The 24,379-nt window shown below is 44.5% G+C and overlaps 1 protein-coding gene across 2 annotated transcripts; it reads left to right on the forward strand.

The window, feature by feature from the left end:
- Positions 1–2,669: 2,669 nt before the first annotated feature.
- Positions 2,670–17,145, forward strand: CCK (cholecystokinin). 2 transcript variants are annotated; one of them, XM_048510342.1, is made up of 3 exons: positions 2,670–2,819; positions 7,867–8,124; positions 16,416–17,145. In XM_048510342.1, the coding sequence occupies exons 2-3, from the start codon at positions 7,869–7,871 to the stop codon at positions 16,544–16,546; spliced, it is 387 nt and encodes a 128-aa protein (XP_048366299.1). In that variant the 5' UTR covers positions 2,670–2,819; positions 7,867–7,868; the 3' UTR covers positions 16,547–17,145. The 2 variants fall into 2 exon arrangements, with proteins under 2 accessions (XP_048366299.1, XP_048366298.1); XM_048510341.1 differs by lacking the exon at positions 2,670–2,819 and adding an exon at positions 5,067–5,227.
- Positions 17,146–24,379: the final 7,234 nt, after the last annotated feature.

Below are 24,379 nucleotides of genomic sequence, written 5' to 3' on the forward strand. Positions count from 1 at the left end.
AACAGACTTGGGTTCATTTGACTTCATGACATACTGAAAACCTGGTCTGCTATTTACTATGGAACTCATTCATACTAATGTATATTTTTCATACAAAATGGCATGTCATACAACTATTTTCTGGCTATTTTTGTTATATGCAAAAACATCTATTCTTTTTCCTATGCAAGCTTTTTATTTTTAAAGGGTTCTTTACCACTAAATGTGTACATTTGCTAATTTAAGAATTCACAATTATGCATTTTCTACTAAAAATACCATTTAGTCAAATCTACTTTTCTTGCTCCTTAACCATTCTAGTGTAGAAGACTTCCAGATGCTAATTTTGGGAATATTCTTTGAACTCTATGAGACACGGTTCTCATGCAGCCCTGCAGCAGTCCAGATATATCATCAAAGTTGGTAAAACAATAACCTTACTGAGGAAAACAAACAAACATAATCTCACATTTCCAAATAGGAAAGCCTTTACAGATAGAGACTGGTGGGCAAATCAGAGTTCTCCTTGCTCTGTCCATGGTACTGAATGTGGATCTTCCACACAGGACAGATAGTTTGAAAATAAGACCAGTGTGAGAGGACTCTTGAATATTATTTTATTCTGGAAAATGCAATCTGGAAAATGGTGAGTTGCCCAGCATCATCTAGTGAGACTGTTAAAACAGATTTGACCCCAGATCTCCTCTACCTGGAGGCCAGTTCGCTACATGTTACATTACATTGGCGGTCATGAAGTAAAACAGAAGTGTGGTGGGCGGCATCTTAAAAACTCACATCATTTATTCCAGCATGAGCTTTTGTGAGTCAGAGCTCACTACTTCAGAAGCATTAACTACCCACTTAACAGTGCGATCCTAGGGTGATTAAAAACTCTTCAAATTCCACTGACATCGGATGATGTAGAAAGATGTAACGTTGCTTAGGGCCACACTATGCGTACATTTGCGTACATTTATTTCACTTTATCTAAATGAATACTAGAGATACAGTAAACATTGATAAGCACCACGGCCATTGAAACAGTATTATATAGCAGGTTTATGTTGCATATTGATAGGAACTCAAACCAGTAAGCCAAGCAAGGAGGAGCTCATCCACTTTTATAGACACTGAAATCTCCCCCCTAGCATTGTCCCACTAATGCAGGGTCCACTGCTCAGATTTGTAAATGCCACTTCTCTGTAGACCCTGAAATATTATGGATGCTATAGGTTGTTTTCTACCAAGCTGTCCAAACCACTAGGCACATTGATGTATTACAGTCTGGCTCAAGCAGCCAGATTTTGAGGGGGTATCAAAAAGGCAATAGGAGCTTCCACTACAGGCTTGATGGGAAGTCCAGCATTAACTGGCTTCCAGAGTCTATCTGTGGACTTCTGTAATTGCCATAGTCGAACATGGAGGGTTTTGGAAGAGTTGATCGATTTTTCTGTTTACATGATTCATTTTGAACGCCTGGTAACTTAAGTGTTCCTTCTGCACATCCCACTTCTCTCTCTAATGAAATGAGGGGACACACCAAAGTCATTGTTTTCCTAGGGTGCCCCAAACCCTTGGACTGGACCTGCTTTCCTGTATGTTGTAGGAGGGATCAAAGCTCTCCCAGAAACTGGGGCCTGATGTCTGACTCTAATGCTCCTGCCAGTCTTCCTTTGACTATGACTGTGGTTGCAGTGAGACTGTGGCCAAACTGGACACTCAGCATCCTGCAGGATGGATGAACCTGACCTACAACCCACACATTTTTGTCAGCTGACTGTCAGCATTGTATTCACAACCTGTTAGTATTCTGATCATTATCACTTCTTAATATGTTGGGCTTAACAGGTTTTCCCTGCGTTTAGAAAATTCTCAGCATGCTGCAGTGAAGGAAGAAGTTCCTTTGCTTTTTTTTTTTCCAGATTATATAACTGGGCCTGGGTTCCCTTTCCTCTCCATCTGCTTGCTTTCTAATGTATTGATGGGGCAGCCTGAACCCACAGCTGCAATATAAACCAGCCAAGAAAGTATCCTTCAGTCCCAATAAGAATATAGCGCAAGGAGAGAAAGCACAGGAGGGTCACGGGCAGTGGTGGGACTCAGCAGGTTTGCACCGCTTAGGCAGAACCGGTTGTTTAAATGGTGCTTGTAAACAAACAGTTGTTAAATTATTTAAACCCCACCACCAGAACGGGTTGTTAAATTATTTGAATCCCACCACTGGTCATGGGCAACCTCAAAGAAGTGGGGAGGGGGGGGAGTTTTGCTCCACGGTGGCCCTTCTGAATCTTATGGCAGACGCCAGTGTGCCCACACCCATTACTGGTATCCGTCTCTGGTTTCTTCCCGGGCTTATCGTGACAGCCCATTGCCGATGGTTGGACTTCTTGACAGGCACAGCGAGACTGACAGTGTCAGTCCAGGACTCAGCAGCGCGGCGGGCTTGAGAGCGCCATACAGCGCTGTTCTATAGGGCACTTTTCTCGCACCCCCCCCCCCAATCCAGCTCTTATTCCTCGCGGGTCTTTGCCGCCCCCTCCCCCGCTGGGCCCCCCTCCTCACTTGGGGGTCCCTCCCAGCCCTCCCCTCGGTCTCTGTCCCGCGGCCTCTGCTTGGCGCCCTCCGACGTGCGGGCTGCGCTCCGTGCGTCTCCGGAGACCAGCCGCTGCCTTCCAAGGGGGGACGGCGCGCTTGGCTTCTTCTCCGGCTCGTTGGCCGCCCGGGAGGCAGGGAGGGAGGCAGCGCGGACGCCGGGTGGCTTCGCCCAAAGTTTGCCCGGGGTCGGCTGGGGCCGCTCGCCTGTCCGCCAGGGCGGGTCCCAACTCCAGACGGGAGAGCAGGTAAGCGCAGAGGAGGGGCTTTGGGGGCCCCTCCGGTTCCCGGGCGCGGCTGGTCGGGGCTGACCCGCAGGGGCCGACCCTTGGCTGCTGTGCTCTCAGACAGCCCGGCGGCAAAGCGGAGCTCCGATCAATGGGACCGCGGGACTGTTTGCTCGGCGCTTAAGTGGATCCGCTCCTCGCGTCGCAGGGTTGAGACGGCTGAGCTCTTGTCACGCTTCTCTTAAGTCCCTGGGCGGATCCCCCCCCCACGCCTCCCCCTCCCTCCCGCCCGCCCACGCCTCCTCCCAGGTGTAAGAAGCCCAGCCATAGTTACTGTAAGGTGAGGAGGACTTTACTCCCACTTGCAGCCTTAATGCAAACAGGAAAGCGCCAAGTAGGGTCTCCGGGGTTGCCTTTAACTTTGGACATGGCAGTTGACGCTTTTTCTGGCGTGAAGGTCAATAACACCCCGTTAAATCACTATTAATGCGACAGGACTTCTGTCGCCAGGTCAGTTACCATCCCTCCAGCTTGGGAAGTCATGACGCCAGCTTCTTTTGTTATGTCCTAGCTAGTTTAGCTCCTTGGAGAAATCCTGCTTTTTAAAACGTTTTTGCCTCACTGCCCTTTCCGGAAAGAGGCAAGACTTGAAGACCTCAAAGGGCCACACTTCCTCTAGACGTGACAAACAAGACAGACCAAGAGGGAGGAATCCTGCCTGATTCTTCTTGTTAGCATTTCCTCCCACCTTAGTATCTGTTCTTTACAGGGTACTTGGGGCTCTCCCCTTGTGTGGGGGGGAGGGCTGGGATTTACACAACCTGCGGCTCTCCAGATGTTCATGGACTATAATTCCCATCAGCCAGTTGGCCAGGCTGGCAGGGGTGATGGGATTTGTAGTCCATGAACATCTGGAGAGCCGCAGGTTCCAGACCCCAGCTCTAGAGTCTAGACACACTTTTTAAAAAAGCTGACAAAACAGGGCAGAAAACTATCTCTGTTCCATTAAAAATCCCCCAGCCCCTGTATTTTATTTGCCAGTGATTTGTGGGATCAAGAACACATAGGAGGAAGTGAGGGAAATTACCCTGCCTCATCTCAGCAGGTACTTACTAACCAGAAGTATCATAATTTTTCATCCAGAAGTCTACTTCCCAATTAGGCTGTAATAATAATAATTACAAGCCACTCACTGCATCTTCCCTCCACTCCCAGTTGTCACACGCATGACATGCAACGTGAAAATAATAGTTTATAAGCCCGGCAGGAAAAACTCCCCACTAAACTGGTCTCAGTCCATTATGGTGAGGGGGAAAAAGCTGTCAGTGTTGGGCACCTGCCAATGGATGGGCTGGGTTTAGCTTGATGGGTTACCCAAGGAAATCGTTCAGGCCAGTTTAGCCTCTCAAAGATCAACCATCACACCTAAACTGAACAAGAGAGAGCAACTCGTATGCCAACACCTTGTCCTGCCCATGAGTTTTGAATGGGTCTTATTTTTAGAAGAATTTACTTCTATGTAGTTCTTGGGTCTGCAGGACTAAACAAGATGGGTTTTACCAGATGGGGGACTCTGTAACACTTGAGGAACAGCAGCCAAATACCCAAAATTATCCCACCAAACAGTTCATGTCCATATCAGCCAACTTACAGTTGAAGGCCAGGGAACGTGTCTGTGCAAGAGAGAGTGAATGAGAGAAGATTTACAGGAATCCTGTCAGCATTTAAAAAAAAATACCAGTGCAATTCTAAGCAGGTTTACATGCAGAGTTATGGGAGTTATTCCCTACAAAATGTATTTAGGGTTACAATCAGACACATTTTTGTTTACTAAGGTGGGAGGAAATGTAGTTAGGGTTACAATCAGACACATTTTTGCACATTGTGTGCAGCTTGATATACACCAACTCAGAAATATACCCAGTTTTGTTGAACAGAGCTTATTCCCGTGCAGTGGTTGCCCTACGGAACAATCCAATTTCTTATCTACCCAGCAGTATGTTTTAAAGAGAAATATATACATATTTGACAGAGCAGATGTTGAGGCTTGCAGACCAGGCATCCGATTCCCTTGAATTAGGATGTTCTTGTACGTTTCCTCGCATAGCAAAACCATTCATAGAAAGCGGATGGACGGAAGTGGGTGTTAGAGAGGCAAAGACCCAGTGAGGTAAGGGTTAACTGCTTTCCTTGGAGAGTCCGTCCTCCGCTTCCTTTTGATCCCCCCCTCCACTGTAAATCATCTGCCCCATGCTCGCAGTGAAGCGTGTATGTATGTGGTACATAACTACGTCAGACCAGTGCAAACAAATGACACTTGGAAGAGATGGGCTAGACTATTTAAGGGGCAGCGTTTGAGGGTGCAAGCATAATCAAGAAGTTGCCTGTGTTCACCCATCTAAAACAAGAGCCCACATCTCCTTGAAAAGGTAGGATGCTATTGCAGGGAGAGATTCTGCTCTTTGTGGCGGGGACAGTGAAATTGTTGGTGGTCAGATGCCTTCCTGACTTACTTTATATAGTCGTAGACTGGGATTCTGTCTGAGGTTGTAAGGGGGGAAAATCAGTTCTGATATTCAGTATTGTCGGAGGCAGTTGCGTGAGAATCTCCAATTTAAACTGCTTTTCTTAACCATTTGCTAGCATGTGATATGTCTATTAACTGTATCTGAGCATTAACTGAGCATCTCCAATTTAAACTGCCTTTCTTAACCATTTGCTAGCATGTGATGTGTCTATTAACTGTATTCTGGGAAAACTTCCTTGACCAAAAAAAGAAATCAGTTGGGTTTTGCTGTTGCCTTATAAATTAGGATTCTGGCTGTATTTGTTTTTAAATCCCTGCCGCATTGTAAGGGAAAGCTGAAGAAACTGTGTAGAGCTGTGAGGAATTTGGCCTCTTATTTTTTAATGAAGCTCCTATTTAATGGTTTCCAGTAGGTGAATGGCCATGAGAAAAATGATTTAAGCATCAGTCTGTTTGCTTGTTAATAACTCCATTTAAGTGAATAATTTATATGTTACAATATTAACAGCAGGATTCTTTAAATAACCCCTTTTTGACTCCTGGTTGCTAACAGAGTATAGAAATACAGGATGTAAGATAAAAGGTAACCCTCTGTTACTTTAGAGTTCTGAACATATGATAAGCTGTAATACTTTTTAACATTTAAGAAAGTTTGCAGATTTAAACATGCCGTGGGCTATCTGACACAACTCAGCCAAATTCTACTTCTAATAACTTATATACTAGATATAAGATAAAATGTAGCTCTCTGTTACTTTAGAGTTTGGAACATATGATAGGCTGTAATACTTTTTAACATTTAGAGAGTTTGCAGGTTTAAGCATTCCGATGGCTATTCGACACAACCCAGCTAAATTCTGCTTATTTTGATGCAAATGGAAATAACATGATTAACAGAGCAATCCCAAGTACTGGATCCTAAGAGTTTAAGTCCTGCATAAGTTTGTTCTCATTTAAATCAAAGATGTTTAAAAGAACATAGTTTTAGCTGAATCTCATTTCTCAGATTTATAGGTAAAATACAGTGTGTAAGTAGTATAGGTATTTGAGAGCCAGCATGGTGTAGTGGTTAAGACGAGGTGGTCTCTAATTTGGAGAACCAGGTTTGATTCCCCACATTTCCACATGAGTGGAGGACTCTTATCTGGTGAACCAGATTTGTTTCCCCACTCCTACATTCTTGCCGGGTGACCTTGGGCTAGTCACAGTTGTTCAGAACTCTCTCAGCCCCACCTACCTTATATATAAGGTGTCTATTGTGTGGAGGGCAAGGGCAAGGACTTTGTAAGTCACCTTGAGTCTCCTTACAGGAGACAATGGTGGGGTAAAAATCCAAACTCTTCTTATTCTTCTAATACATGGCAAATAGGTTATGTGCATTTTTCTCTCTCCCTCAACACACACACAATTTACATAACAGGGTGCAACTCTGTGATTCTACCTATCCAGTAATCAATTGGGTTAAAAAAAGCATTGTTTCCAGTTCCTTCTTTCAGTCAAATTGGTGATTCTAATCTACGATAACAAACATGAATCTGAACAATGGACAGTTATATTTATTTCAGAAGCATTAACACTGACAGTATAATGATGCAAGCTTGGTTACACAACATTCTGACCCACACACTTGTTGGCGGTAGCACAGAGATTGTAAAGTGTAAAATATCATCTAGTGATAAATTACCACTTCTGTACTAAAATGAAACCTGTCATACCACTAAAAGAGTAGGGAGTGGTTCTTTCATGGCTGGGGTATCCCTCAACATTGCTGTGCGTGAAAATTTAAACACACACACAAAGGAAGCAATGAATGGTCACAGCCTGACACAGAAAAGGCACAGATCGCTCCAACCACACTCGCAATAGATCAGTTATCTTTAGTTATGGCCTGATCAGTGTTGCTGTTTCTTCTGCCTTGATACACAGTTGACTACTGTTATCCCTTCCACGTCGCAACTTTCCCCGCTGCAGTTTTGATATATCATAGGTCGGCATAAGAAATTGAATGGGGTGTTTTGAGGAAGCTGCAGCTGACACACGGAGGCCAGTAGATGACACAGAAAACGTTTAGAAGCTCAGAAATGCATAAAATATATGTATAGCATTCTAGAAAATCAACCTATTTTATCTTTTAATACTATAAATATGCACATTTTTAAAGCTAAAATAAAAGAAAAAGAAAGAATTCAGACTTATTCTGTGGTATGAAGGGAGGGCCAAAAAAATTTATGTGGATTTCCAGATTGTGGGAGGCGCCCTACCCCTAACCTCAGTGATGTGGAAGGGACAACCGTATATATCATTGTTAAGAACATAAGAACTAGCCTGCTGGATCAGACCAGAGTCCATCTAGTCCAGTACTCTGCTACTCGCAGTGGCCCACCAGGTGCCTTTGGGAGCTTGTTGCATAACACCAAGCCTTAATTTAGAAAATCCCGCCATTTTCTCTGTTTTGAAGTGGATGTGTTTTTCAAGAGAAGAGGGAGCGGCGCATGGCAATCAGTTCTGGCTCTGACATCCTCACCTCCTTTCCCTCTGCAGCTATGTACCCTGGGATCTGCATTTGCCTCCTGCTGGCTGTCTTGGCCACCAGCTCCTCAGGGCAGCAACCTTCAGGGTCCCACAATGCCAACCCCATGATCAGCGACTTTGAGCAGACCCTGGCAGAGAACCACCGGCATGCTCGCACCCCAGCCTCCGGTAGTCCATTGAAATCAGCCCTGCAAGTGGATGGCAACATGGACCACAAAGCCATCCTTGAAGCTCTGTTGGCCAAATACCTCCAGCAAGTCAGAAGAGGTACCCTTGGAAGCGTTTTTGTCTTACATGCCCTTTTCTTTGGTGTCAAAGGAATTTCCCTCAACATGTGAATAGATGGTAACTGAAGGTGATCCCGTATAATCTTTGCATAGTGGTCAGTCAGTAGAGTTCAGGGGAGAGGGCTCCCTTTAGCTAAATGGGGTCTTTACCTCAGTACATGCCAGGGGGGCTTAAGTCTTCCAAACATGGGGAGGTATAAAAGTCCCATCCATCCCTACTACCTTTTTATGTTTTTTGTTTTGTTTTTGGTCAGTTTTGCTCAAAACTTTTACCTGGTCTATCCTCCCAAGTGCATCTTTCTTTTCATCCATAATAATTAAATGGCACTTCCAAATGCCAAGTGCCAGATGCAAACACCATCATTGTCAAGTATGGCTTGTAAAGCCTGGCTGAGAATTGCCATGGCTGCCATTGGTGCTTGGAAGAGGGCAGGGAGAGGGGAAGGCTCAGCATCGGTGTCCAGCGCAGCAGGCGGGGCCATCCTGCTGCCAGCATGAGCACATGACATGGGTGGAGGGGGCGGGGCTGCCGCCTTATAAGGGCAGACTGGGCCTTCCCATGCCTCTCTTCTGCTCAAGCTGCAACAGCTTGTCCGACCCACCCTCCCTTGGTTTTTTGACCCTGTAGTGTTGCCCTGTTGTTTCGTTGGGCTTTGTTGTTATTTGCATTCATCCGTCACAGCCTGGTGAGTTGCACATGGGGACTGATCCATTAAGTGGAGGAGGAACAGCCTGCGTCCTGGGCCTCCCCTTTTGGTGGGGACCTCCATAAGAGGCCTGGTGGGTGGTACTGAGCATGTGGACCGCATGCCTGGGACGGGGGCTGCAGATGGCATGCCCCCTGGCAGCAAGGGGAGTTCATCCAGAGGGCAGCGCCCAGATTCTGATTTAGGGCTAGTTTTCCACAGAGTATCTCTGTGGATGCCAATGAGATTTTTAGATGACAAGAACTGAGAATGGCATACGTTTTGTTTGTAGACATGCTATTTCCACAAAAATTATTTTTAGTAATATACAAAAAATTAGCATTTATTCAGGTTACATGCACTACTAGGTTCTTGAATCTCCCAGTTAGTTTTTCTGTTCATATGAACCATGCATATCTCCCTATCTCCATAATGATCTATATCTTATAGTAATATATTTTATATAGAACTCATGTGTTCCCATAGAATGGAATACTCCCTTGATTTCATGATGACTTTAGTAAGATTCATGGTGCAACACTACAGAGTTCTAATAGCAGAAGGTTTGTAATAACTCTGGAGACCCTCTATAATTTTCATACTATGTGCATGGAATCTTGGGTTCAATTCCCAGCACCTAAAGGTTCAAAGGTGTGGGGGGAAGAAAGCTCTCTTCGCTGGAGATCTGGTTCCAGTTACAGGAGATAATGCTGAGCTAGATGGACCAAGGGTATAGGCATGTGTCACATGTTGAGTAGAGAGTACCAATTTGTAAAACCCAAGGCATGTGACATTCCAAATCTAATATTCTGCCTGCCTTGATACAAAATCTGAGGTCAGCTAAATCCACATCTGGCTATTTTTGCATTTCCTAGAGCAAGATTAACTGCAGAGCAGACAAGACACTGCTGAGAATCAGCTACACTTTTCTGTCACTTGGAGAGCAGCAGTTGATTGCCACCTTTCCAAGATATCTTTCATTGGTTCATTCCTTGCAGTAGAATTAAGCCAGGCAATAGTTACACAAATGCACCAGACGTTTCATGTATTAGAGAACTGTTTGAGATTGGTGCACTTTGGATGAAACCCTGCTGCCTGCAGAGTGATGCATGACGGGTAAAGCATCCAGATGTGTAAAGCAGATTAAAAAGTAGCTGAACATTCACCCTAGAAAAAAAGCCAAGTTCAAATGAGTTTAGTTTAACCATATTGACTTTTCTGTTAGGTATCTTCCATTCTAATGCAAATCAGAACTTCATGCAGGGCAAAAATTCACTGCTCAAAGCTTTCTCATGTTAAAGGGATTTTTGTAGGGGGTCTGGGACAGAGGCAAAGCTACCAGGGGACAGGGGCGCGCGCGTTACTCCGGGCGCCCCCTTGTGGGGCGTGCAAAAATTGCAGGTTTGTTTGTTTGTTGGTATTTTTTTAGTGTTTTTTCAGTTTTGGCCTGCAGGGGGTGCAGTTTTTAGGCTAGCAGCACCAAAATTTTAGAGGTTTTTTTGGGAGACTCTCCTGATGATACCACCCAAGTTATCTGAGGTTTGGTTCAGGGAGTCCAAAGTTATGGACTCTCAAAGGGGGTGCCCCATCCCCCATTGTTTCCAATGGGAACTAATAGGAGATGGGGGCTACACATTTGAGGGTCCATAGCTTTTGACCCCCTAAACCAAACTTCACCAAACCTGGGTGGTATCATCAGGAGAGTCTCCTAAAGATACCCTGAAAGTTTGGTGCTGCTAGCTTAACAATTGCACCCCTGACAGCAGGCACCCCCCCCCCCAAATTTCCCCAGATTCTCCTTTTAAATCCACCCCCTTTGGCATGGATTTAAAGGGAGAATATGAGGTCTCCAGTTTAAACATTGAAAGTGATGCTGTTTCAGGGTGAGGGAGAATCAACCCCAAAACAGCATCACTTTCAATGTTGTTTTTAAACTGGGGACCCCAGATTCTCTCTTTAAGGTGGATTTAAAAGGAGAATCTGGGCTCCCTCGCTTAAACACCATTGAAAGTGATGCTGTTTGGGGGTGGATTCCAGCATCACAGTGGCCGCCCATGGAAGGGGGACTCAGATTTTGCTCCAGGCTCCATTTTCCCTAGCTATGCCTCTGGTCTGGGAACAGCTCTTGAAGCCACACTTTGCAATATATTTAATTGTAACTTAACTAGCCTTTTGTAAAGTCACTTGGGAGGATGCCATTAATAAGTCAGGAGCTGGGGGGAGGATAGTTAAGGATAGTATGCTCCAAATTTTCTGTTCCAGATCCCCCTCCCCAACAATTTAATAACCTGCAACGAGAAAACTGCTTGAGGGATGACTTAGATCAGGTACCCAGTCCTCTGCTATCGTGCAGAACAGCATCTTAAACAAGAATGGCTGTCAGACCACCAATACATTTGCTGGTGTAGCTCAGTCTTGAGCCCTTGAATAACCTCTATTTATCAGGACAGAAAATCCTGACAAAGATAGGAACCAATGGGCTGAGGCAATATATTTTGTCATGTGCAGAGCATCTTAATATGAGCAAGTCAGGTCAGGAAAAGGAAAGGAGCAGCTGAAATCCCACCTTGATCTGTAAGGAAACTCCCATCATTTCTGTAGAAGTTCCTTCCAAACAGTTGTCTTCATAATTGCAGCCTAAATCACACGGAGTGTCCAAGGCTTGTCCAATTACTCCCACGTTGCTAAATTCACAGCAGAAAATGAGAAAAGTGTTAAGAAATGAAGTGAGTGAAGGACAAATGGGAGAAGTTCTAACTGGTTTAAGAAGGGCAATTGTCATTTGAACAACCATTTCTTAGGCTTGCACTTTGTGCCTTTCGGGTAAAAAATTCCCTAATGGCCTCACTTATATACATTTACTCACAAAACTTCAATGGAGGCCCACTCTCAGGCACAGCAAAGCCCACACTTCACAGTTCCTGTAACTGCACAAAGCCATCTTCTAAATGGAGGAAAAATTTGGGTAGTTTTATATTACTTAGTGTCCTGAAAACCATTTGCGTCATTTCCCCTTTGCATTCCGGCCGTTCAGGACTAGATGCATTAATATAGTATCAGTAAGGTTTAGCTGTGCACGTATACCTTCTGGCATTTGCAGTTATATTGCTTTCAAGTAAGTTTCAGCATCAATGCCTCAGACATAATCCACTGAGCCACGTTGCTGCATAATCTTCATTTCTTCCATGAGGAGTTATTTGGAAGCGCCCTTTGAATAGCAATTGCATTTGAAGACAAGTTCCTTTATTGACCCATTCCAGTGGGACAGCCCTGCCATTCGGTTGCAGCCAAAAACAAGAGGCTTGTGGCATTGTGAAGACAAACAAGGTTATTGTAATATACGTCGTATGGGGCCTGGTCCATGAAAGCTTATTCTACAATAAATCTGTCAGCTTTAAGATACCATGGGACCCTTTGCTGAATATACTATATGATGATAAGGCTGCCAGGTCCCTCCTAGCCACTAGCAGCAGATGGACAGTAGGGTTGCTAGAACCAGGTTGAGAAACTCCTAGAGATCTGGAAATACAACCCAGGGAAGATAGAGACCTGAGTGTGGGGCAATGCCATAAAGTCCACCCACCAAAGCATCCATTTTTATCTAGGGGAACTGATCTCTAAAGTCTGGAGATGACCTGTAATTCTGGGGATCCCCAAGTTCCACTTGGAGGCTGGCATCCCTAGTTTATGAAGGATTATGGCCCTTTCCACACAAATCTCCTAAAACATTAATAAAACATTTGTAAAATGTTTTCAATCATTCCTTTTGTTTGCACTCACTCCCTTGAAATGATTCCTGGATGCCATTTTGTGATTTCCCCCTTTTTTTTTAGTTCTGAGTTGAATCAAAATTTCACAGCCTCATGCTGCATACTCTACCCCCTGAATACTCAATGCTTCAAAGATTGGCCCCTCAAAAATAAAAGAACAAACAGTAAAATGTTTCAAATAAACAGATGAGGGGGAACCAAGTGAGAAATGTAGTCAATAGCAGAGCAACAGAAGAAGTTTTCAAAATGTTTCAGCTAGAGGACCACTTTAAAAGGGGATTCATTTAAAACATTTGGAGGCTGGAAATAGAATGTTTGGGGGTACTAACAATGTGGAATCTTATTGAGGAAACATTTTATTTCCAGTTTTAAAAACGCTTTCAATGAATTGTGAGGAAAACCCCACATATTGAGGATGTTACAGCCACTCTCGAAAGAAAGGGGGGTTTATATAAATATTGTTGCTCAGGCATGAGCAAGGTTAGATGAAACATTATGCTCAGCAAGGAATAAAGAAAAGTGCAAACCAAACCAGCAATTTTCTACTATCAACAAACAAGGCTTTTCACAGTCAGTTTTTAAAAAACCACTCAGGACCATGATCCTAGTTACAAAAGAAACAAGAATCTTGGTAGTTTATCCATCATGGCAAACAGAATATTGTTTGTACCACAGAAGATTTCATAGATAGTTTTGTGGTAGGTGGACAGTGAGGGAAGGACAGAGAGACAGAGATTGCGGACAGAGAAGGAAGTGTGGTTTATATCAGGTGCACAATGAAGCTGAGAATGAGGTTGAGCTTTGGAGCACCTATAGAGCATTGCCGACTTTCTTTCTAGGCTTCCAAAAGCATTAGATGTTATTGTAAAAATGGAAGATGCTGTGTCTGGGGCCTATGCCTTGATTTGAATAGATGCATAGATATTGGGTCATGACCAGTGGTGGGATTCAGCAGGTTTGCACCACTTCGGCAGAACCGGTTGTTAAAATGGGGCTTGTAAACAACCAGTTGTTAAATTATTTGAATCCCACCACCGGAACTGGTTGTTAAATTATTTGAATCCCGCCACTGGTCAAGAGTACTCATAATTCTGCACTGATACTGTTCCATAGGGAAAGTAGAGCCAGAAAATGGCTGTATGAAAGCCAGAATTCAGAAGCCTCTGTGTCATGGTCCAAGTCTGGTGCTAAATACTGCATTTGTTTACCCAGAAGCAAATGCAGTAGATAGGACTTTCTGTCTTACACCCATGCTTCAGTTTGCAGCCTATGGACTGTTTGCATGAAACAGCAATGATAAGGTTAACTCTCCTTATTGAATTCATAATGCCAATGCATTCTAGATTACTTTAACTTTAGTGATTAAAGAGCTACTCATTAACTCCCCCCTCCTTTTTTTGCATTTTGTGCATTTGAGAACCAGTGCAGTGAACACTTCAAGTGTGAGACTAGGATCTGACACACTCCGGTTCAAATCCCATCTGCCATGGAACCTTGCCAGTTGGCCTCAGGCCAGTAACATGCCCTCCTCACTTTAATCTTCACCACAGGGTTGTTTTGAGGATGTAGATGGAGGAGAGAAGAACAACATAAGGTGCTCTGGGCCCCCAACAGGGAGAAAGGTGGGGTATTGTGAACAAATACTGTGAACTTTTTTGAATGTAGGGCCGTTTCCGCACGGGCAGAAAATGACGGCCTGGAGACGGTAAAAACACCGTCTCCAGGCAGCCGATACTGAGAGCAGCACCCGAAGCAGCCTTGTCATGCTGCCCGCCCACCTTGACCTGGAATGGCGTTTTGGCGCTTCCTGGCTCTTTTGAGGAAAGCGCGCGGTGGCATGCCGGCTGACGGCAGCGGCTATCGACCCCACCCGGCACTCACCTTGTCCCTATGGGCCTCGGCGTCGCCGAGGAACCTGGGGACCACCTTACCCCTGCGCCCGCTCGAGCAGGCAGCGCGGGACCAGAGAGCGTGTCCCCAGGCCAGCGGCGATGCCAGGCTTAATTTCTTGAAGTTAGTGAGCGCCAGCTCAGCGGCGCCCGGCTGCCAGCCTCTTCAGGGCCGTCACGTGCGGGCCGGTCCCAGCGTCTTCGGGTTGGCGCAAAAAGCGCCGACCCAGCCGTTTCCGCTGCCGTGCGGAAACGGCCTAGGTTTAGCTTGTGGTTTGGAATGCTCATTTTAGAATTTGCATTTTAGCTTCAGCATTTTTTACACTGAATATCTATATCCTACCTATCACTGGACCTTTCCGCACAGGCCCCTGAAAATGATTTAAAATCATCTGCAAAACGTTAGCACAACCCCCTGTTTGTCCACACTCAATCTCTCGAAACGATTCCTGGCTGCCATTTTGTGGGCGTCTCTCTCTCTCAGATCTGTAGATCTGATGCTACGAGGCTCCAAAGCCTTGTGCTAGTATTCTCCAGAGATTGTGTCTTCGAAGCTACGAAGACATGATCCTCCCCCCCAATAAAAAAAACTGACGTAAATACAGTGTGAGACCACTGGGGTGAGTTAGAAATGGTGCCAACGAGGAAATCCAGTGACTGCAAAGAGCAGTAGGAAACATTTTAAAGACCTCTGCACAACAACTAAAGCAAGTGCAAACATTTTGAAAACATTTTCAGAAAAAGAATGGCTTGAGAATATCATTCAAATAAAACATTTTAAGACTGGAAATAAAATGTTTTGGGCTAAAACCTATGTGGAACTTTTCAGAGTTTCTGCCTCAAAACATTTTATTTTGGATGCGCAGAAAGGGCCATTAAATTACAATCCCTATCAAGGGTTTTCTTTTGCATAAAGAAAGACACTGGCCCAATTCACAATGCTTCAGGAGACCAAATAGAGTGATCCATTCTAGAAGAATAGATCATTGAGAAGGTTTCCAGGCTTGCAAACTACAAGGGTAGTCCTCAGAGTTGAATGTTCGAAATAATTGTGAAATAAGATGGAATAACTTCTTACATGTGTAAGTTGAGCTCTCTGGGTACAAACTGGTGTTAAGACTGTCACGCCATGCTGGAGGAATAAATTCTTGTACTTTTCTTGTATTTCTCACTTCCACTTTTCCACCAAGGATAACACATGCTACACTTTCAATTTTTTTTAAATCTTCCCCCAAACCTCTTGAGATAGGTTATGTTGCAAAAAGAGTGGCTATGGAGGACTTTTCTTGATTTGCAAAAAATAAAATTAAGGCTCATTCCGCACATGCAGAATAATGCACTTTGAAACTGCTTTCAGTGCTCTTTGAAGCTGTGCGGAATGGCAAAATCCACTTGCAAACAGTTGTGAAAGTGGTTTGAAAACACATTATTTTGTGTGTTCGGAAGGGGCCTGAGACTAGTCTCTACAATGCTGGCATGGTGTTTTCTACTATCTCAGTTGTAATGCAGTAATTTTTTATGCCCAGTGTGAACACCACCATAACCCAGCTTCTTCAGTCTTGAATACAGATTTTCACTACTTTATTAGCATGTCATATGTGGCATTAAGCAGAGAGCATGTTAGTTGTGAGTGTTGGTGGGCACCTGGATCTGTAGAGATCTCTGGCCATGACAAATGATAACTGCATTTTGTTAACATTGGCGGATTCTTCCCTGACATTTTCACTTTCTGCATCTATTCCTCTGTCATTTTGCAAAACATCCCTGCCCTTCTGTCAAGCATATATGCACATCAATATTGCATCTGATGAAAAAGACTTCCCAAAAGTTCAAGCCATGATTAGATTGTTTTCCTGTCATGTGCCACTGAAACCTTGTGTTTATAATTATTTTGCCGTTGAACTTGTGTCACTTCTAATGTTTTAGGTTCTCCTGGAAAGATCTCTGCAATTGGATTACAGGGTTTTGACCCAACACACAGGATAAAAGACAGAGACTACATGGGCTGGATGGATTTTGGACGCCGCAGTGCTGAAGAATACGAGTACTCTTCTTAGAGAGGATCAGGTGATCCTTAGGAGAAGTGAAAATTAAGTCTCATACCTGTACAGAATGAAAAAAAATTGTCATCCTTTTCAAATCAGTGTTTTAAAAACATAACTTATTGATGTAAATTTGTCTGTAAAACTATAAAATGCAATATATTATATAAACATATGCAGAATTTTCAAAGAAAATTGCCACTTAACGTTTCTTACAACTCACTGTTGACATATTAGAATCGTTTCACTCATCCCCTGTTGTCTCGTCACAAACAATATTGCTGGGGCATCCTTTACGTTTGTTATTTGAACAACTATTTGTTAATCTGAGCAACTTCCAAGGAGTGTGTATATTTTTTTTAATGGTTAAGAGCGTTTGAAGGCCATTTGTCCAGATATTGCTACAGTTAGGACAACTGTCTTATGGAGAGCATATCTGTGGTCATGGGGATTCATTTAAAATGGAAGGCAATCAAGTTTCCAGTGAATAATTATGAATGCTACACCTGCCGCTAAAGTCGCCTTTCATTTTAGTTGTTTTCTTTTGTTAATTGTATGTGAAAATTCTGCTAAAATAATCAGTCCTGGAATAAAACAGAACATTTCTTGCTTCATGGTGAGTGACACGTTTGTTCCAAATGGCAAGATTATTTATTTATTTATTTATTTGCTGTGGCTGGAGCTTATGGTGATGAAAAGGGCAGTCAAGTAGCCAACTTATGGCACCCATGAGGTTTTTAAAGCAGGGGCTGTGCAGAGGTGCTTTGCCATTGCCAGCCTCTGCATAGTAACTGGGCTTCCTTGATGGTCTCCCATCCAAGTACTAACCAGGATCTACCCTGCTAAGTTCCAGGATCTGATGCACTGCAGCCAATATGGTTATTTAAATACCAATATTACAACACACAGGAATCAATTCAGATGTGAAACAAGCTCAAATCCCAAAAAGATATCATATCATATGCATGTTTCCCCACAGTGTCTTTTCAGAACTAATTTAATAATAATAAATTACATTATTCCATAATGTATTTATATTTCCAAATTACTTCAGTTTGAGAGACCAACAATATTTTGAGAGACCATATATTTACAAATTACTTCAGTTTGAGAGACCAGCATTCCAACAACATACTCAGAAAAGGACAGACGGAAAGAGGATTGTGAAATAAAGTGTATTTTGGTCAACATTGCAGGCTGGAGAGGAGAACTCGCTCTGCAAATTACAAAGAACCATATTCATACTTACCATAAACAGCCAAATGACTATTGCATGCCATATGTGCTACCCCAAACACATTCAAATAAAATAATACCGCTATTAATATTAAACATATAATGATAACCTTTTAAATGACCAGAGTACCTCTGTCCATGTAGGCTCTGCCCTGCTGAAACTTAGCCACTGAAGTGAGAGGAAGGGCTTCCCATTCAGCCTTCCTGCTGTCCCCTCAGCATGAGGAAAAGCAGCTCAGGAGAGAAAGTAAGAGTGCCAAAGCACCCAGTGGAGAGCAAGCTGGCTGGAGAGAAAGGGAGTAAAATTGCCACCCACCCCACCCCACTGTGACCAACTTCCTCTTTTCTTGGATGACTTCTGTGGTGATGGTAGAAGTTTTGCCCTCTTGTTTGTTGCCAGTTTGTTCTCCTCAAGACAGATAGGAGGTTGTTGGAAAGGGTGGGCCTGCTTCATCCATCCCTGACCCACAGTTCAGGGATACTAGCAGCTTACCCTCTGGCAGCTATTGCTTCAAGATACAAACCACCTGTCAGCTGCAAGGCGTACTGGGCAATGGCCTGTCCCCCATTCCTGGAATATCGGGTGGATGCTTCATGTGGAATGATAGTCAGAAGAACCACAAGTGGCAGCTGAGCCACAGAAAGAGTATCAGTTATGATGTACAGATTAGGTATTATGTTCTGGATAGGATAGAATGAAGTAGACAGTTAAATTATGTTTCAGGAGAAAAGAACAGATTGGAAATGTGGTTCCTGTTGGCTGGGGACAACGAGTTCTGGTGAAATTGGTTATTACTATTCCTTTCCAGGGCCGTTTCTGCATTACAGCTTGAAGGGAGTGCATCGGTAATATGGCGTAATGCACCCCGGGACTGTTGCGTACGAAGCGGTCCTGGTGAAGCGGCGAGGAAGGCGGGCAGCCTGTGCAGAATGAGCTCGCCATCCTCGAAGCATATACGATCCCTCCGACTTTCCGGTGGGTTGACCAGGCCAGGGGACATGCCCCCCTCCCCTGCGCGACAGCTCTGGAGTCGCAGGGCAGGGGTGGGTGCGTCCCCTGGCCTGGGTGACGCGCCGGAAGGTTGGAGGGATGGTAAGGCATTCGGGAAAGGGGGGGAAATTGCGCCTTCCAGCCACTGCCGTTCACACAGCAGCGGTTGGAAGCCTCTGTTTCCGAAAAACCTCGCTCAGGGAGCGAGGTTCGGAAACAGCAGCTTTGTGCTGCTTGGGGGGTTGTGAGGCTGCTGCTGCTGTGATGCAGCGGCGGCAGCCGTGTGAACCCCTCCCCAGGGACACTGTTTTTAGCATCCCTGGGGGCAGCTGTATATTCCACCACCCGATGCAGAGAGAAACAGCCTAGGAGTTGAGTTGGTTTTAGTAAAAGGAGCCAGCTGGGAGGTAAAGCTAAGTTCAGTGGGACAGTTAATAACAGCGCAGTGGAAAGACAGGAGCGACAACAACAAAAGCTGTCACTCCCAGTAATATTTAATGCGAAATTGGCAAAGCCTTATGCAAACAACTGATACAGTCCACAGGACTAGGCACAAGGGAGGGAGAGGTTTCTGAAAAACCTGTTACCTCCCCCAGCTCCATGACTCCTTCCCCAGCTCCATGGCTCCTCCCTAAACATTGGGAGAAAGAAGACACTGTGTGATTCTCTTCCATATTGCCGTGCAACCTAGACAACATAAGGGGAGAACACAGGAGCAAGTTCTCTCTGTGGTCTGGGGGTGTTACACAGAAAGTAAGTAAGTCTCTTTGCTTCCTTTAACGCTGAAAGAGAAAAATGAAGGAAAGGGACAAAGGAGAAGTTCCCCCCTCCCACAACATCTAGAAGCCTGCCAATCTAGGATCAGACTCCAAGCTTTGTAGGCGTTCTTGGGGCTGAGCATGGAAGACAGAACATCCACTTATGGTTTTCCTGCTGCAGGAAAGACGCAGGAGAACAGCTCCCATGCGGCCTCAGCTGAAAAATGAAAACAATGTAAGCAGATTATTCCCAACTTTACAGGTGTTATTAGAGCTGGGAGAGGACACTTGGACTGACCCTGACATTTTGTTGCAGGTTCCCTCTTGCAGGTTACAAATTCCAGGCAATCAAGGATCATTTCATATAGATTAGATTATTTACTTACTGGTTTTATAGCCTCCTTTCTCGCTGAGGCTCACAAATAGTTTGCACACGTGCACTCACATATTGGTTTTCCTGTGTTTCATCTATTTATCATCTTTGTATTGAAAAAAAAAACATATTTGGGCAGCATATACCACAAAACAGAAACAAAATAATCCAGTAAATCCTGAGTAAGTAGGTGCAAAGGTTGCAAACGTGCAGTAATATAATTAATTTTAAATGATGCCCTTAATGATCCTGGGGCACAAGTAATTCAAGCAAGTCAGGTAATTGTCAGCAGGCATAAACAGCAGCTATGCAGCCAGCCACAATGCTAAATGTTGCCACTGACTTGTGCAGATGCAAAAAAAACCTCACAATACTGTTGATTTTAAATTGCAAACAAATCATAGGAGGTGCTTGACTCCGTAGCAAACAGAAATTGTCAACAGGGTGAGCTTGATTTTTATACACACTCATTTTGTAAACATCAAAAGAACCTTGACTCATATAGGGAGAGATGGTCCTTCAGGTATGTGTATGCCAGGCTGTCTAAAGGTTAGAACCAACACCTTAAATGGAACCCAGAAGTAAAGTGGCATTCAAAGGGCTTGGACAGATTTATGGAGGAGAAGTCGATCTCTGGCTACCAATCTTGATCCTCTTTGAACTGAGATTGCAAATGCCTTAGCAGAACAGGTGCTCAGGAGCAGCAGCAGCAGCAGGCCATTGCTTTCACATCCTGCACGTGAGCTCCCAAAGGCACCTGGTGGGCCACTGTGAGTAGCAGAGTACTGGACTAGATGGGCTCTGGTCTGACCCAGCAGGCTTGTTCTTATGTTCTTAAAGCAACTTGTCTAGAACAGACCAAAATTCTAATCAGGTACACCTCAGAGGCCAACATAATTGTCCAGAGTGTAATTTTTAAAACCAGGTAGTATTCAAGTTTTTAACTTAAAAAGTTGCCCCAATTATTCAGTATGGAGTAGTCATAAGGATTGTTTCAGTTAATGAAAATACGTATCGTCTTCTTCTATTCTTTTTGCAGAAATCATTAAAACATTATTTGCTGGCATAGCTCTTCATTCAGACCTGGGCCAACCTGGAAGTTAAAGCAATAAAGTCTATCTAGAGAGAAAGTTCTCTGCACTTTCTATAAATTAAAATATAATCTTAGCAGAAACTACAACAGCAGGCTTAAGGGCAGGAACACCTTCAGATTATTTTACACAGTTAGGTAGGGCAACCACAGTCACAACACACAAATCCCATCCAGAATACTGGCGTTTCCTCTTAACATTCTCAGCTTGAGCCTAACAAGATGGGCGGCCCAATCCAGGGGCAGTGAAGCATGTCCTGGAAGTGGTGTGCACCCGCACCAATACATTCGCCTATCTCGCCAGTGTAAGTGGCACCTATACCTGTGGAAAGGGCAAACAGGGTGCCAGGTGGGCACTATACAGCTCCACAGTGCCCGACCAGAAAAGCCTGCCTCCTCCAGAACCATGCTGGCATAACGGAGGACACCAGTGTGACTGAGAGCTGGCTAGGGGCATTCGCAGTGGTGGAGTTGATTTAGTTGCTTCCACCAGGTTTTCGGCCTAGGAATGTCCCCCTCCTTGGCTGCAGATTTACACCACCGAAAAGTGTTGTGTAAGTCTGTTTGGCGAATGGCTCTATTCGGGCAGCGGGAGGGTTTTTAAATTTCTCTCTGTTCTCTGCCACCTAAAGCCCATTTGGAGGCAGCACAGTGCTGCTTTCACTGCACCGTCCCTGGCCAACATGAAGCTTCCCCACTGGTCTGATTTGGGTCGTTGTTTTGGCATCGGGTTTTGTCATTGCTTCCACGTCTGCATCTCATAACCAGTCTGAAGCCAGACTGAAGTTGCTCAGGGAAAGAAACATGCTGCTTGCCTGATAAAAGAAGTTTTTAAACAGTTCTAAAACTGGCCAGATTGTCCTTATTTAAGAAAGGCTTTTTCAGAAGTGGTGCAATACTGCTGTGTTCAGCACACGGTGGAAATTTCCTTCTTCCCAAGAGCAATTAATAATTCCAGCAGAAGTCCTTTCTGCTCCTACTGGCTGGACTTCACTGCCAGGACCGACAGTGATCTGATTTGCAAGTTGTGACTTTCACAACCCCAAGCGACCTGCCAACCTCAGAAAGAGAAAGCAAGCGGAAATTACTTGGCCCCAGGGGCGTTTTGGCAATGGTGACCTTGGCATGCCACAAGGCACCCTGCCTGCCTTGTAAGGTTCAGAAGGTCATGGTGCTTAAAGCCACAGAGATGGTCTTCAGCTCAACATCAACAACTCTGTAGACATGTCAATCAAGCCAAGAAAAGGGATGATATCAAACATCACAGCTAATCTGAATATCATACAGTGTACCACATATATACTTGTAGACTCTTCAAAGTCCAGGCTGATATACTTTCGAGAATCATGTGAAATCTTGTTGCCTGACATCAAATATTAAGCTGATGTGGGGCAAATTTGATTTAATTGGGTATTATATATTACAAGGTGGGGACCTGCAAAGAATCATGGGATAGAGGAGGGACATAATACTTGCCCATCAGGCTTGAGGGTTACAAATTTTAAGGGTTTATTGCAAAGAGCATCAACATCTGCTTTGAGAGAAAATTGTGAAGTGCCACTAGTGTAAATCTAATTTTACACAGGTCTCTGAGAGCCCTCTTGTGGCAAACTGCAGATAGCACAATGGACGAAGTAAAAATAACCATGTATACAGAATATTAAAAAAAAACCATGCATACAGAATATAAAACACAGATGTGACCAGTGTTAAGGTTCTAGCTTCATTCCATCAGGTACACATCCCAGAAAGGTGGGACAGTCTGCACTGAGGAGAAAGCTTACACAAAGTTTTCTTGAAATTATAATGGTAGACATGTAATGCTAGTTCCTGTGAATATAAGGGATGTCCATGGATTTTTGGTAAGGCCACTGGATGAAGGGGCTAAACAAACTATTCTCCACAGACCCTTTACTAATGTTAAAATTTGCACGATTAGCATTTAAAAAAAAACCCTGCAGGAGATCTTTATGAGCAAACTTCCCTGCATTTTTTGATAGGACACTCTTTTGCTCATGAGGTTTATACAGATTTACAGCCCCATCCAAAGGGGGAGGGTCAAACAGCTGTCAGGAGACGGTGTGGGCCTACACTGGTGGATTTGTTCTCCTCAGGACACTACCATGGTGGAGGGGCAAATCTGCTTGAGGCCAGCCGAATGTCTGCACCCACACACACCACCACCAGCCCTGCCAACATAGCAGGGGCATTCTGGAGGTATTGCCAGGAGTGGAGCTGATGTTAGTTGGCTTCAGTGGTGGGATCCAAAAATTTTAGTAACAGGTTCCCATGGTGATGGGATTCAAAATGTGGCGTAGTGCCAATGGGGCGGGGCGGGGCACGACAGGGGCGTGGCCGGGCATTCTGGGGGTGGAGCATTCCTGGGCGGGGCTGTGGCAAGGACTCAGCTGCTGCGCTGGTCCTTGGGCAGGAAACGAATGCACGCAGGTGCAGGCTGCCATGCATGCCGGTGCACCTTCTAGACTGCTTCAAGTTCTGCATGCTACTGCTGAGAGGAGGGGCGTAACTAAGGCAAAAATTAGTAACCCCCTCTTGGCACACACAAATAATTAGTAACCTACTCTCGGGAACCTGCTGGATCCCACCTCTGGTTGGCTTCCACCCCAGCTTTGCCTCCAGATACGCAGTGGCAAGGGCTTGGATGTACACAACACTTTTGGGTGGCATAAGTCCATCCAACCCAATGGAAGGCTTTTTGGAGGTGGGGAGGTTTTACTTTGCATTGTGTCTCCCCCCACTGCCAAAAAACCTCTGGATTAGACTGCCCATGTCAATTCACAGAATACATATCAACTCTTCAGTGTATGAGAGTCAATCTAGTTAAGTATCAGTTTAAAATAAATCTTTGGTTGTTGAAAATGAGACACTGAACTTCCCTTGGTGGGCTGAAACACCCACAATTGGGCTCCCAATATTCTTTGACAAGACTGCCTTTCCCTGCATAGCTGTGTCCTCCATCTTCATTTCAGCATTTCTACCTTTAGACTTTCCTTTTGGGAGGTCTCTTGTCCTCTCTTTTAGATCCCTCCTTCATGTGGAATAACTCTGGCTACTCATATTTAGATTACAGTCCACTCGTACCCCTAGATCTTGTTCACACATACAGCTAGAGGTGCGAGGGGGAGAGCAGATAGCCTGCTAAATCCTGTGCGTATTGCCTGCTGAAGAAGATTTGGAGGAGAGCTACGTGAGGGATTTATGAAATGTTTCTCCTGTAATTCTTACTAGCTGAATGAAATATGTGATCTTTGGTATCTGCCTTTTAAAGAAAGAGAGTTAAGACAGTCATGATCAGGAGTGAATGAGGGTGGAGAATGTGCCCAGGACCCACATGACTGTGGGCACCAGAGCCTGGCCATTCCATTGTGAGGTAGGAGGA

Source organism: Sphaerodactylus townsendi, linkage group LG11 (genome assembly GCF_021028975.2).
Source record: "Sphaerodactylus townsendi isolate TG3544 linkage group LG11, MPM_Stown_v2.3, whole genome shotgun sequence".
Classification (NCBI taxonomy): Eukaryota; Metazoa; Chordata; class Lepidosauria; order Squamata; family Sphaerodactylidae; genus Sphaerodactylus; species Sphaerodactylus townsendi.

What these genes read in the sequence shown, in the direction of transcription:
- CCK (XM_048510342.1), top strand. Translation starts at nt 7,869, where the DNA reads ATGTACCCTGGGATCTGCATTTGCCTCCTGCTGGCTGTCTTGGCCACC. An exon ending in CCTCCAGCAAGTCAGAAGAG is followed by an intron (nt 8,125 to 16,415) that starts GTACCCTTGGAA and finishes CTAATGTTTTAG; the next exon opens with GTTCTCCTGGAAAGATCTCT.